Source organism: Capricornis sumatraensis, chromosome X, assembly GCF_032405125.1.
Source record: "Capricornis sumatraensis isolate serow.1 chromosome X, serow.2, whole genome shotgun sequence".
In the NCBI taxonomy this organism is placed as follows: domain Eukaryota; kingdom Metazoa; phylum Chordata; class Mammalia; order Artiodactyla; family Bovidae; genus Capricornis; species Capricornis sumatraensis.
In genome coordinates, this window is record NC_091092.1 from 77,282,828 (window position 1) to 77,298,307 (window position 15,480).

Below are 15,480 nucleotides of genomic sequence, written 5' to 3' on the forward strand. Positions count from 1 at the left end.
CTTAGTGGCCACATTGTGTCTGTCTTTAGATATTAATGTCGGTGTATTCGCAGATTGAGGCAATTCATAAAGCGTTGAGACTGTTTGGGGGTTTTTCTTTCTTTTTCTTTTTTTCTTTTTAAGTGCTAAAACTCAAATTCGCGGCTATTTTACTAATTAGCCCCCGCTCTTCCGCTACTCAAATCTCTCAAAACTACATCTCCCATCATGCTCGGAAGCTGGTTTGACCTCATCTCAAATGGCCCCGTAGGGGAACAAGGATGGTTAATTTTGACTGTGCTAAATTGTACCATAAAACATCTGCCCTAGTTGGCAGCTATTTGGACTTTTATTTCTCCCGACCTCCCGTTTTTGAACTGTAGTCACTAAATGAAGGGGTTCTGGCCTGAGGAGTCCCATGTATGCCTTCAATTGGATGGGGAGCGAGAACAGTGTTGCTGGCGATCTCGAGACTCGGAGGGAATGTTGACCAAGGAGCACCGCTACGGCCGATCGGTGGAGCAGGAACCCGAGCCCAGGCTGAGTCCGAAAAAAGCCGAATCCCGACGGTTATTCCGAAACGGCTGTGAGTGGAAGATGGAGGGGTCGGAGAAAGCGGCGGACGCTGGGCAGTCGCTGCCCCCAGTTTACATTTACAGTCCCGAGTATGTTAGCGTGTGCGACTCCCTGGCCAAAGTCCCCAAACGGGTAAGAAAGATTGGGGTGATCACCGTGAGTTTGGGGGTGGGGTAAGGGGCCGGTGGACGAGAGGGCATTAGGAAGCGAAGAGGATACAGGGCTGGGAAAAATCTTCAGCAGAAATTTGAACAGTTGTACCAGATGATGGAGGAAGTGTTCCCTTAGAGAGTTTCCTAAGAGCGCAGCTGGGCGTCCAACGGACAGGTGGGGGTGAGGTGGAGGTGCGGGGGAGGGGATCGCGCGGAGGGGATGGTATCTCTACTGCCAGGGATCCCCAAAGGGGAGAAGAAGCTGAGGGAGAAGTGTTCTATCACCTCCATAAGGCCCGATAAGCTTTCGCCTTAGTGATTTGAGTTTTGGGGGTGGGGGGCCAGTGAACGTGAGGGCATTAGGAAGCGAAGAGGACATAGGGCTAGGGGAAATCTTCAGCAGAAATTTAAACAGTTGTACCAGGTGATAGAGGAAGTGTTCCCTTTGCGAGTTTCCTGAGAGCGCAGCTGGGCGTCCAACGGAAAGGTGGGGGTGGGATGGAGGTGCGGGGGAGGGGATCGCGCGGAGGGGACGGTGTCTCTACTGCCAGGGATCCCCAAAGGGGAAAAGAAGCTGAGGGAGAAAAGTGTTCCATCGCCTCCGTAAAACCTGGTAGCTTTCGCCTTAGTGATTTAAATACTAGGTATTGTCTAAAGTGCTTTGTAAACTGTTAAATAAAAAGAAGGGAGGGGAGTTAAAAGTTTCTTTGTTCCGGATGATTAAGTCGATGGGATTTCTCTGAATTAAAACATGTAAGAGACCATTCATTTCTGCCTTTATCCCCTTTTTATGCTGATGTTTTTAGGCCAGTATGGTACATTCCTTGATTGAAGCATATGCACTGCATAAGCAAATGAGGTAAGTTGTGTTTTGAACAGAACCCTGAACCCAAGTGTTCATAGCCTTAATGTTCTGCTTCACAGGTGGGGCTAATTAGTGAGAGAATGGTACTTTTTTTTAAGTTTTCTCTTTTTTGTGTGTGTGATACATAGTGTTGGTAATCAGCCTGTAGCCTAATGAAAGCTCTTGAAGAATTAAGAAAACTCTAAAAAAGTGCTTGAAGCAGTTAAGAAATAGGGCTTTATTGCTGGGAGGGAAATATCCTAGGGATAGGTATTTTGTGGAGGTTTTGGGGTTAGAACATATGGGTACTAAAACCTATCTGATAAAAAATACCTTCAGCTGGGAGGTGTTCTGGTTTGCTTGTTGTTGTTTTTTTCTCCTAAGCCAGGTCTGAGAGTATGGATTCTATTTAAGACTTTTAGGCATACCATTACCACCACCAAACTTAAATGATGAGCCTGCTGCTGCTGCTGCTAAGTCACTTCAGTCGTGTCCGACTCCGTGCGACCCCATAGACAGCAGCCCACCAGGCTCCCCCGTCCCTGGAATTCTCCAGGCAAGAATACTGGAGTGGGTTGCCATTTCCTTCTCCAATTCATGAAAGTGAAAAGTGAAAGTCAAGTCGCTCAGTCGTGTCCGACTCTTAGCGACCCCATGGACTGCAGCCCACCAGGCTCCTCCGTCCATGGGATTTTCCAGGCAAGAGTACTGGAGTGGGGTGCCATGAGCCTAGACAGTTAAAACCAAAGGAAATTCCTGTAATGAAGGCCAGAATTCAGCACAGAGCTAAGTGCTTCTTTAAAAACAAAAAAAAAAATTTGAACTTGCTGTTTGTCATTATAATAGTAAATATAACTCTGACACTTGTAGGGGTATTTCTGACATTACCTGGCCAATTAGGTGAGCATCTGTCTATGCTGGCTAGTGTGATATGCTTCATTTATCTCCCAAATGGTAGTGTAAATTTTATCCTTATTATTAACAAAATCATTTGTTGAGTATCCTCTTTATGAATGTTTTTCAACCATTTTTAAACCTATGTGTTTGGTAAATAGAGAAACTACTTGCCTTTCATTAAAGTTATTTAGCATTTAAAAAATTAAGAAATCAAAGAAAAATAAAACTGTCTTGTTAAGTAGGGAGGCTTTTAGTAATGATTTGTTAAGAGGAAGAGTGGTGGCTTCCCTGGTGGCTCAGGTGGTAAAGAATCTGCCTGCAATGCAAACAAACAAACAAACAAAGACCCAGGCTTGATCCCTATGTTGGGAAGTTCCCCTGGAGAAGGAAATGGCAACCCACTCCAGTATTCTTGCCTGGAGAATACCATGGACAGAGGAGCCTGGTGGGCTACAGTCTATGGGGTCGCAAAGAGTCAGACACGACTGAGCAACTACCATACACAAGAGGAAGAGTATTAGAAGAGGGAGCAATGAGGGCTGGGAAACATACAAGAAACCATAAAATTTTTATTTTAATAAACAGAGTTGTCACCTCATGTGGATATGTATTCTTGAAGAAGAAGCAAGACTCCTTGGATCTTGGCTATGTGTATTTAATTTTTAAGGCTGAGACTGCTTGATAATGGTAGTAGCCTACATAACCATATTAATTCCTTTCAGCAACAAAAACACCCACTACTGCCTCCCTGTGGCCTAGGTCATGCATTTTCAACTTGAATGTGCATAGGAATCACCTTGTTAAAATACAGATTTTTTTTTAAATTTTATTTTATTGAATTATAGTTGATTTACAATACTGTTTAGTTTCTGATGTACAGCAAAGTGATTCAGATATGCTGTGCTTAGTTGCTCAGTCATGTCTGACTCTTTATGACCCCATGGACAGTAGTAGCCCACCAGGCTCCTTTGTCCATGGGGATTCTCCAGGCAAGAATACTGGAGTGGGTTGCCATTTCCTCCTCCAGGGGATTTTTCCCAACCTAGGGATCGAACCCTCATTTTCTGTAACTCCTGCATTGGTAGACAGATTCTTTACCACTGAGCTACCTGGGAGGAGTATGTATAATACTTTGCATCTGCTAATCCAAAACTTCCAATCCAAAAATGGTTCAGAAATTTGAGTGTCATCCTTGTGCAGGGACAGTGCTAATCTTCTCTGTGTCGTTCAAATTTTAGTATATGTGTTGCTGAAGCAAGCTGCTGCTGCTGCTGCTACTGCTGCTAAGTCGCTTCAGTCGTGTCCGACTCTGTGCGACCCCATAGACGGCAGCATATCAGGCTCCCCCTTCCCTGGGATTCTCCAGGCAAGAACACTGGAGTGGGTTGCCATTTCCTTCTTCAATGCAGGAAAGTGAAAGTGAAGTTGCTCAGTTGTGTCCGACTCTTAGCGACCCCATGGACTGTAGCCTACCAGGCTCCTCCGCCCATGGGATTTTCCAGGCAAGAGTACTGGAGTGGGGTGCCATTGCCTTCTCCGGCTGAAGCAAGCGCTAAAGTACAAATTCTGATTCAATAAGTCTGATGGGAGGCTGAAATTCTGCTTTTCTGACAAGCTCCCAGGTGCTGCTGCTGCTGGTCCATAGACCACCCCAGAGAGCAGTAGTGGCAGTGGGAGAGTCAGGAAGAGGATATAGGGACTAGGCAGCCGGAAGTTAGAGGTGGTTGAGTCCTTGTTGTTAGGTTAGTGCCCTGTATTCTCTCCATTACTCCTATTTTTCACTTCTTGTGAACAGTTGGTTGAGAGCTTCTGAGTAAAGTCTAGTCAGCCTGTTTTCTCCTTCCTCTCAGAAGCAGATGTGAGTGACCAGATACAGAAATTTCTACATTTTTGGTTGCCTATTTTTTTATCCTTTACTATTAATAATAATGAGAGTCACCCACAAAGCATTTTCATGTATGTTATCATTTAATCTTCACATAAGTTCCTTAAGATACCCCCACTTTACAGATGAGGAAACTGAACAACAGAATGGCCATCTTATCTGAGGTTATAGAGCTGGTAATCATGATGGGAACCCAGTTCTCTGACTCCAAATTCAAAATTCATGACAATTCAGCTGCCTAGTGAAGTAAAATTTTAGTTGAAAGAATTGTATTTGCCCAATTAGGAAAACTGATTCAAATGAAAATATTACTTCCTACTGGTTTGTCATGAAAGTTGTAACTCACAGAGCAAAGTTTGTGTGATACCTGATTATTTAATTTTAATATAATTACTCTTTTTTTTACCTACCTTTAAACTTAAGGGACATATCTATCCTGTCACCCCTGTTTAATGCAGTGGATGTGAGAAAATGAAGACTGCAGTGCAGTGGAGGAACATGTTTATTGTTTCAGCACCCTGGAACCAGAAGCTGGAAGGTTTGGCTCCTGCTTCCAGGTTTTGGCATACTCTGGATCTGACTCACTCACCTCTCTTTGTTCTCTGTTATTATTAGGATAGTTAAGCCCAAAGTGGCCTCCATGGAGGAGATGGCCAGCTTCCACACTGATGCCTATCTGCAGCATCTCCAGAAGGTCAGCCAAGATGGAGATGATGATCATCCAGACTCCACAGAATATGGACTAGGTAAAGTCATCACCAGGCAATGATGGGAGACGGACAACCTCCACCTATAGATCATAACTACTTCATCTTTTATAACTTGCAAAGTGAAAGTTGTTCAGTTGTGTCCAACTCTTTGCAACCCCATGGACTATACAGTCCGTGGAATTCTCCAGGCCCGAATACTGGAGTGGGTTGCCATTCCTTTCTCCAGGGGATCTTCCCAACCTAGGGATCAAACCCAGGTCTCCTGCATTGCAGGCGAATTCTTTACTGGTTGAGCCACCAGGGAAGCCCAAGAATACTGGAGTGGGTAGCCTATCCCTTCTCCGGGGGATCTTCCCAACCCAGGAATCAAACCGGGGTCTCTTGCATTGTAGGCAGATTTTTTACCAACTGAGCTACCAGGGAAGCCCTTATAACTTGAATGATGGTCTTTAAAACTTTCAAATTAACAACTAATGTGTTAACCACAATATTAATCTCTTAGTTTAACTACACTCCCATATGAATTGAGCAAAATTAACGATGGAGCAAATAGAGAAAAACCTTTTAGTTGCTTAGGCCCTAATAGCAGTGCCCAGATTGGGTCAGTCTATATGTACACTGATTTAACTGTCCTGTGACCTTGTATTTTAACTTCAATATAGATTTATGTTCTGGGTAAGTTTGATACCTTATTTCTCATTAAACAGCTGCATTTTTAAAGAACCATAAGTGGCCAATAGGATAGTCTAGAGAAACAGAATGATTTAGTAGAAAAACACTAGACTGGAGGTATGTGTGGAAGGTGGAGGTGGGAGCTTAAAACACCAGAGGGTCCCATACCTGGCTCTGTGTCATCACTGATATGACATATCACCTCTCAGTCCTCAGTTTCCTCATCTATAAGATGTGACTAGTTAATCTTAAAAGTTTAGCCTTTCTAGCTCTAACACATTGAAGACATTTATCTCTCATTTGGAGCTGATGTTAGCACAGTAGCTTTTTGGTAGGATATGTTGTTGTTGTACCTCAACCTAGTCTTTCTAATAGGGTTGCTGCTACTGCTAAGACACTTCAGTCGTGTCTGACTCTGCGACCCCATAGACGGCAGCCCACGAGGCTCCCCCGTCCCTGGGATTCTCCAGGCAAGAACACTGGAGTGGGTGGCGCCAGACCCAATTCCATTGTATGGAGGAAGGAATTTGCCTCCACATTACCAAACAATGCTCAGGACACCAGCTTGGTGTCCTCCAATTCAACTCAGTTCTGACACTATCTACCTGGAGATAGCATCAGATTCCACAGGTGAAGTGCTCAGTCCCACAAGACTTCACTCCACATCAGACACCAATTGCAAACCCAAGCTGCTACCTGTGCTCTGACTGACAGGCTGCAAATCAGAGGTTCTAACAATCTCACCAACTCAAGATGCCAAGCATAAGTCCAGGTTATTAACTCTGCTTCTAAACAACTGTAAATCAGAAATTTGCATGACCTCTCCCCCACCCTTGGATTTAATTAATTTAATAGAGCAGCTCACAGAACCTAGGAAACCCATATAGTCACTAGATTACTAGTTAATGATAAAAGGATATAACTCAGGAATAGCCAGATGAAAGAGATGCAGGAAGTCAAGGTATGAGAAAGGGGCACAGAGTTTCCATGCCCTTTCCAAGCATGCCACTCTCCCCAAATCTCTATGTGTTCACCAACCCAGAAACTCTCCAAACCCTCTTCTTTGGGGTTTTTATGGAGGCTTCATTACATAGGCATGATTGATTAAAGACATTGGCCAATTGGTGATTGAACTTGTTGACCTAAACAAATAGGCTGCCAGATATTTCTCCATCAACCATGGGTTGGTTTGGGATCAGCAGAGAATTAGAATTTGGGGTCTGCAACCATAGCAAGCCATGTGCAATTTCTTGCATCGCTAGGGAAGAACACTCTTATGGAGAAGGAAAGGAGGCTGGAAGGGCTATAATAACAAAAAAAAAAAAAAAAAGGAAAGGAAAGAGAGTGGGAAAGAGAGTCCCTGGCTTTTCATTGACTTGAGTCCTTGCCAGGAAAGAAGTCTTTCTTGTTAAACTTGGTTATTATTTCAGAGTGTGAAAGCTCCCCCTTCTGGTCTCCTGACTCTGTTTAATTGAAGTTTCTGTTTATTAATTTCTTGCAAACTCAATCTCCAGTTTCTCTTTGCTCACACAGGAGATCAGGAGGTAGAACTGATAGTTCCAACCCTCGTATGCCTGGTTCTGCTGGCAACCAACCCCCATCCTTAGTTGTGGTCCACAAGTCACCTCATCAATATAACCAAGATATGTCTCTGATTCATCATTTAGGAATTCTAAGAATTTTAAGAGTTCTGTGCCAGAAACTGGGAATAAGACCAATTATACAGTTGACGCTTAAACAACCCATGGATTAGGGGTAGCCACCCTCTGCACAGTTGAAAATCTTAGTATAACTTATAATTGACCCTCCATATCTGCTGTTCTGCATCCAGGGATTCAACCTACCAGTGATGGTGTAGTACTGTAGTATTTTCTATTGAAAAAACAAGTCCACCTATAAGTGGGTCTGCATTGTTCAATCCCATGTTGTTCAAGAGCTAACTATATATTCCTTATTATAAATCATAATATTATACCCCTCTTTTTCCAGTTTATCTTTTAACGAGCTCTTCTGATGTTTGCCTGAAGGTTATGACTGCCCAGCCACTGAAGGAATATTCGACTATGCAGCAGCTGTAGGAGGGGCTACAATCACAGCTGCCCAGTGCCTGATTGATGGAATGTGCAAAGTAGCAATCAACTGGTCTGGAGGGTGGCATCATGCAAAGAAGTAAGATAACGACCTTTCTGCTTTCTACTTCTTTCCTTGAATCAGCTTTTCGTTTATGTAAAGTCTTATGTTTATTGTATTGGTATTTATTGAGAGACGTGTGTGTGTGTGTGTGTGTGTGTGCGTGTGTGTGCGTGTGTGTGTGGCACTTAGCTAGGTATTCTGAAGAGATACAAGTAAAATTAAAAAAAGATGACATAATATAGTGGAAAGTGTACTATTGAAAGTCAGGATACCTGGGCTTTATGCCTAGTTTCTCTACAAACTTGGCTGACTGACCTGGATAGATTCGTCTCTTTCAGTATCAGTCTCTTCATCAGGAAAATAGGGAGAACAAAGGGTATCAATAGTAGATTTATAATAGTAGATAAGTGTATCTAGACAATCCCTAAATTCCTTCTAAGCTTTCTAGAAATTGCCCTATCTCCAAGGAACTCTAGAAACATTAATAAAACTAGAATAATTAGGGAGCAACATCAGTTTTGGTACCAGTTGAATATGTGTATGAGCTGTATTTAGTAATAAGGAGCAATTAATCGTGGAAGTTTTGGAAGAGGTGAATTATAGAGCTAATTCTAGAAAGGAGCAGAAAGCAGATTTTTGAATAGGTTAAGAATGGATGAGAATAGATTTAAAACAAATGACTGAGGAATCAAAAAGGAGATTTATGCTGCTATCTCTAAGCAAAGTGGCAGCTGGAGCTAGATTTTTTGCTAAGGAGAAAGGGCTTGTGAAACAACTATTGGGTGCTACTTGGAGTTACAGGAAAAGTCCTTTTGGAATTTAACATTTCAAACAGTTGTACTCTGTGTCTAACAAGGACTTCTGAGTATGATTTAGCATTTGGCATGTCACTTAAAATGTCTGTAGTACATGTTGGAGAAGAAAGATTTTATTTATTTATTTTTATTGAAGTATAGTTAATTTATAATGTTGTGTTAATTTCAAGTGTACAGCAAAGTGATTCAGTTACACTTTCCAGATTCTTTTCCATTATAGGTTATTACAAGATACTGCTATACAGTAGATCCTGCTTGTTGACCTATTCTATATATAGTATGTAGTATGTGTATCTGTTAATCCCAAACTCCTAATTTACCCCTCTGCCCCAGGCAGGAGAAAGATTTTAAAAACTGAACTTATCAATGTGCTGTTTGAGTGAAATGAGGCAGCAGTAGTAGTTAACTGCCAATGCATCATTCACACACCAATTGTTCATACCATCTGCCATGACCTTGCTGCTCCAGGGCTCTTGAGTCTAGAGACAACACTTTATCTTTCAGAATAAAACCTTGAGCACAGATTCAGCATATGCAGGTTAAGGTAATAATATGGAATTCTTTTCATCATGTGAATAGATTTCATGACCAAGGAAATTCTTGAGTAAGTTTACTACTAGAATCCACTACTGAGGCAGTGGAACAAAGAGAAGCAGTGTTTAGTAATCAGTTTTATATGCCCTTAAAAACAGAAATAACCTGCTTTTTGTTAGTTTTTGCCCTGTTAAAAAGTTCAAAGTCAAGACAGTGATCTCTAGAAGGAAAAAATGACGCTATCTCCTTCAAGCTGTAGATCAAAGGGATAAAACCGAGCACCTCTGAACCAAGGACTTCTATGCCTTCTCATACTTAGCAAGTTGAGAAGAAAAGTAGTGTGGTTTCATGGAAAATGCCCAGTCCTACAAGTCAGATCTAGTTTCTGTGTATAGCACTGGAGAAGCTTATATATTTAAATACACTGTTTCAGGCCTCCTGGGGCCTGGATCAGTGTGCAGTGGAATACCCAGGTACCTGCCACTTCTTATCACTATTTTGCTGTCAAAAGAAGCACACTCTATCTCCAGCCAATTATGGTGGCTTCTGGGCTACATGTAGGCGTGGGCATACCTATGCACCATTATTTTAACTGTTTCAGACAGCTTTCAACTGATCCCACCTGGAAACACACATCTGCAGTGAAGAGTCTCTAGGGCTTGCTCCAATTCAGGTCCAAATTCCAGGGGCTTCTTGGCCCCTCTAGAATCTTTCTGCAAATGGATTATAGGCATTTAGTCCACAAACTTACATCTAGCCAGCATTTTCATTTATAACCACAATATTTGTTTTAATCTCCTCATCCCCCAATGCATGTACATTCATACATGCCATATATTCATTCAACATGTATTGATTAAGCACCTACATAGTGTCAAGCATATGTTTATCACCACTAATAAGCAGAGATACAGAAATTAAAGCCTACTACATTTTTCTCCCCAAAATTTGAAAAAAAAATTTTGAAAATATCCAGGTGCTGGCAGGATTACAGTGAAATTGGCACACTCTTTTTGAAAACTTTGGAAATAAGTGTTAAGAGTGGGGAAGATGTTTGTACCTATTGAGCCAGTACTATTATTCTTAGCAATCTATTCGAAGGAAATAAACCAATTCTGCCCTCAAGAAGTTTGTCTCTTAGAGGTAAGACAGCAAGTAATCTTATTTGAAAGCTAAACAAGAGTGATTTTCAAAGAAAATTCTGCAAAAGAAGAGTAACGCGAGATTAATGTTACTAGCTATTAAACATACAAAACAAGAATAATGAAAACACTGGTACCACTGGTATAAGATTAGACAGATGATATTATAGTACACTTCCCAAAGAGACTGTTTCACATAAAAATTCAGTCTTTTATAAAGGATGCGTTGGAAACGATTGGAAAGGGTTGTTCAATAAATGATGTTGTGACAGCTTGTAACATTTACACCCTCATCTCCTGTAGTAAACTAAGTGGCAGCTAGATTGAAGAGTTAAATATTAAAAAGCCAAATTAGAAAAAAAAAAAAACTAGAATGAATGAATTATCAAGCTGCTAAAGGGGAATCGTTTTCTAAGCTTAGGAAGGAATAGAAAAAAAAACTTATGAAGGAAAAGATCAACATATTTGTATGAAATTTTAAAACCAAAATAGCTTGTGGTCATTTCAAAAATAAAATCTAAACACAGACTAGAAAGGCATAGTTGACATAAATATGACAAAATGTGTCAGATTTGCATTTTCTCAGACATTCATACAGTATGATGTATAAGTAGATATGTGGGGAAAAAACCTGAATAGATAATTTACAAAGGAGTTTTAAGTATAACTGGGAAATATGGGTCAATGTTCATCACTACTAATCAAAGAAATGCAAGTAAGTAGGTAGCCTCTTTTTAAGCCTGTCTGTAACAGAATTTTTAAAAAGTGGTACTCAGTTTGGTAGTAATACTGTGATTTTGATCAATCCCTTAAGAAAGCAGTTTGGTAGCCAGCATGTATTAATGCCCTTTTTATCTCGTAATCTACTCTTGAGAATGTTTCCTAACAAAATAATTCAAAATAATGGGGGAAAAGCTGTTTACCTAAAGATATTTATCTTTACATGGAATACAGTCCATGGATTTCTCCAGGCCAGAATACTGGAGTGGGTAGCCTTTCCCTTCTCCAGGGGATCTTCCCAACCCAGGGATCGAACCCAGGTCTCCCACATTGCAGGTGGATTCTTTACCAGCTGAGCCACCAGGGAAGCCCAAGGATACGTGGGTAGCCTATCCCTTCTCCAGGGCATCTTCCTATTATTTAATTGAAAAAAATAGAAATAACATGAATATCTAGCAATAAATAAATTGTATATCTATTTCATAGAATATTATACTATTATTTTAAATGATGATTATGAAGACTAAGGGGGCATTTCAGAAAAATACTTATGGGTTAATGAAAAAATAGGTTTTAAAAATGTATGCACACTGCTGTTACAACTTTGTAAAGCACATGCATATTTTAAAAAATACTGGAAATGATAATAGTGGTTATGTTAGGGTGGCAGAATTAAATGATGCTTTTTTTATATGTTTCTCTAGTTTTCAAATTCTGTGTAATGAGATGTTTTCTAACTTTTGCAGCTAAAATTTTACAAAAATAAAAATAGGCAAAAAATATTGATATTTACAGCAAATATAAACAAAGGGCTGAAATTATTAACTATTCTAATTGATTTTTTAAAATCAATAAATGAGCAAAAGACACGAACAGACAATTCACAAAAGAGGAAACAGTAAACAAACATGAAAAAATAGTATCACTAATTATTAAAGGGTGAGAAATTGAAACATTATATATACATGTATTGGAGAAGGCAATGGCACCCCACTCCAGTACTCTTGCCTGGAAAATCCCATGGGCGGAGAAGCCTGGTAGGCTACAGTCCATGGGGTCACTAGGAGTCGTGAGTAAATAGTGGAGGGGGCAGGGTTTGATTAGTATGCTAACCTGACTAACTAAAAACTATTAAAATGTATTTCTTTTGTTTCATTTAATAAAAATTGAATGCTAAATAATTCTTATAACAAACCAAGAATGTATTCCGGGATTGATTGTTTTTGTTCAGACCTCATTTCCTAACAAAAATTGCATGATATTTCAAGATGGTATGTTTCACTTCTGTGAGACTTTTGCAGCATGATCATTAAGAGGGTTGATTTTGCCAAAATATTCAAGGGCTTCATCAGTTTTCCTGAGGGCTTCTCCATAGTCATTTGATATTTAAATTGCTCTCTTTTGAACCACTTTTAAGATCATTATCCTTATTTATTTTTCTCCTCTTCAGTTGTAAACTAGTCTACCAGATCCTTGCTGTCAGTTTCATGTCAGTTTTCACAATAGCCTGCATTTTTTATAAGCTTTGTAATTTCACTTTATGTTAGATTTGCATGGAATCGCTTGCTGACATATTTGACAATCCATGAGACACAAAGATTGGACAGCTAGCTGCATGGGGATTGTGCTAGTGTTTAAAGGAGTAGGTTGAATGGGGACTGATATAAGTGGTCAATTCACTGGCAAATGCTTTCCTCTCAAGAAAACTTTTGTAACCCTAGGAAGCCTCAAAACCTTGGTACTGCTGGGGCTAAGGTCATAAATTCTCAGTAGTGAGAACTCCCTGAATCTCAGTGAAGCGCTAGTGCAGTGTTTTTCAACTGAGGATTGTTGTTGTTTTTCAGTCACTCAGTCGTGTCCAACTCTTTGCAACCCATGGACTGCAGCACACCAGGCTTCCCTGTCCTTCACCATCTCCCAGAGTTGCTCAAACTCATGTCCATTGAGTTGGTGATGCCATCCAACCATCTCATCCTCTGTTGTACCCTTCTCCTCCTGCCTTCAATCTTTCCCAGCATCAGGATCTTTTCCAGTTAGTCAGCTCTTTGCATCAGGTGGCCAAACTATTGGAGCTTCAGCTTCAGCATCAGTCCTTCCAATGAATATTCATGGTTCATTTCCTTTAGGATTGACTGATTTGATCTCCTTGCAGTGCAAGGGACTCTCAAGAGTCTTCTCCAAAACTAAAATTCTTCAAAAGCATCAATTCTTCAGCACTCGTATGGGTCCAATTCTCTCATCTATATATGACTACTGGAAAAACCATAACTTTGACTATATGGACCTTTGTAGGGAAAGTAATGTCTCTGCCTTTTAATACACTATCTAGATTTGTCATAGCTTTTTTCCCAAGGACTAAGGGTAGTAACTTGTAACAGGAATATAATATCAATTTAGTGGGTGGCAACCATCTTTTTTTTTAATATATCAAGGTGGAGTTCATGAAACTTATTCTAGTGTATGTTGTATGTATTAATATTTGTGTGTACTAGGCCACAATAGGGCTTCCCTGGTAGCTCAGCTTGTAAAGAATTCACCTGCAATGCAGAGACCTGGTTCGATTCCTGGGTTGGGAAGGTCCCCTGGAGACAGGATAGGCTACTCACTCCAGCATTCTTGGGCTTCCTTGGTGCTCAGATGGTAAAGAATCCGCCTGCAGTGCGGGAGACCTGGGTTCAGTCCCTGGGTTGTGAAGATCCCCTGGAGGAGGACATGGCAACCCACTCCAGTATTCTTGTCTGGAGAATTCCCATGGACAGAGGAGCCTGGTGGACTATAGTCCATGGAGTTGCAAAAAGTTGGACACAACTGAGCGACTAAGCACAGCACAGGCCACAGTATAAAATATCAAACCACTGTCAAGTGGAATGACTGTGAACTTTGAAGAAAGACCTAGGTGCAAATCCAGACTGCAATCTTACTAGTTGTGTATGTGACCTTGGGGTTATTCTAAGAACAGCATGTACAGAGGCGCAGAGGTGTGAAAGCTGAGGGCACTTCCAAGTCCATAAGTAAAGCTGAAACCAATGGCTCCTATAGGCAAGTAGCTAGAGGTAAGGTGGGAGAGGTATGAAGGGTCATTGTATGCCAAGCAGATAGCTTTGACTTGATCCTTCAAGTCAGTAGTTCTTGACCTATTTTGGTCATGGACCACTCTAAAAATCTGATTCTCCTTAGAAAAGTGTAGTAGTTTGTCGCTCAGTCATGTCTGACTCTTTGCAACGCCATGGACTGTAGCCTACCAGGCTCCTCCCTCCATGGGATTCTCCAGGCAAGAGTACTGGAGTGGGGTGCCATTGCCTTCTCCATTAGAAGTGTACATACACAAATTTTTTATTATAGTTTCAGAAAGTCTAAGGATCTCCTACAGCCCATGTGTGGATCCCTGGTTAGGAATCTTGTTTTTAAACAATAAGGAATCACCAAAGGAATTTTTAGTCAGGAAGAGTAACATGATCAGATTTGCATTTTATGAATATGATTCTGGCAGTAGTTGGTATGTAAATTGGTTGGGGTACAGTGTGGAATATTGCTAGAGAAATCTGTTAGGACCTTACAGTTATAATAATCTTTCCAAAAGGAGATGAAAGCTTTGGTGATGAGCATAGATGAGGGAATAAATTCAACAGCCATTTAGTAGCTAGACTAGGTAGGAATGGTAACTAGTTTGATACAAATGATAAGAAAAGAGTGATTTGGATTTCTTGTATAGATGACTGAGTAAATGTGTTATCTTTAACCAAGAAGAATAGGGGATGGGAACTGCTGTGCCTATGGAGCATCCAATTAAAGATGTCTATTAGAAAGCTGGAAATGGGGTCCAGCCTATGATGTCTTAACTTTAATCTGCATACAGAATATTCAGGGATCTTATTAAAATGCAGATTCTGATTCAGGTCTTGGGGGAGGGGCAACCCTGGGAATCTGCATTCATAACAAACTCCCAGGTGCTGCCAATTTGTGACCTGTACTTAAACTAGCAAGAAGCTGGAGCTCAGGACAATCATCTTCACTAAAGATGCAAAATTTAGGAGTCAGGAGTCAATAGCATTGTTGTTCAGTCACTCAGTCATCTCCTACTCTTTGTGACCCCATGGAGTGCAGAACGCCAGGCTTCCCTGTCCTTCACCATCTCCCGGAGTTTGCTCAAACTCATGTCCATTGAGTTGGTGATGCCATCCAACCATCTCATCCACTGTCGTCCCTTTCTCCTGCCTTCAATCTTTCCTAGCATCAGGGTCTTTTCATGCTTTTTCAATAGCATGCTAGGTGGTAATTAAAACTAGGCAAAATAACCTGGGAAACATGTATAGAATAATGCAGGGGGGAAAACGCAAATACTGAGCCTTGTGGAATTCAGTGTTTACAAGGCAGGCAAGAAAAGAAAGGACTACAAAGTCGAGTCTTGAGAAGGATTGGTC

At 40.9% G+C, this 15,480-nt stretch overlaps 1 protein-coding gene and 1 pseudogene across 1 annotated transcript in view; one reads left to right on the top strand and one right to left on the bottom strand.

The window, feature by feature from the left end:
- Positions 1-518: 518 nt before the first annotated feature.
- The window catches only part of HDAC8 (histone deacetylase 8), a 230,843-nt gene continuing 215,881 nt past the window's right edge, over positions 519-15,480 (top strand). The window contains exons 1-4 of the mRNA XM_068962289.1: positions 519-687; positions 1,514-1,566; positions 4,949-5,079; positions 7,743-7,884. Coding sequence (XP_068818390.1) covers positions 577-687; positions 1,514-1,566; positions 4,949-5,079; positions 7,743-7,884 — 437 coding nt within the window. The 5' untranslated portion in view covers positions 519-576. The remainder of the gene's footprint in view (positions 688-1,513; positions 1,567-4,948; positions 5,080-7,742; positions 7,885-15,480) is intronic.
- On the bottom strand, positions 3,611-3,708 carry LOC138072043 (U6 spliceosomal RNA; annotated as a pseudogene).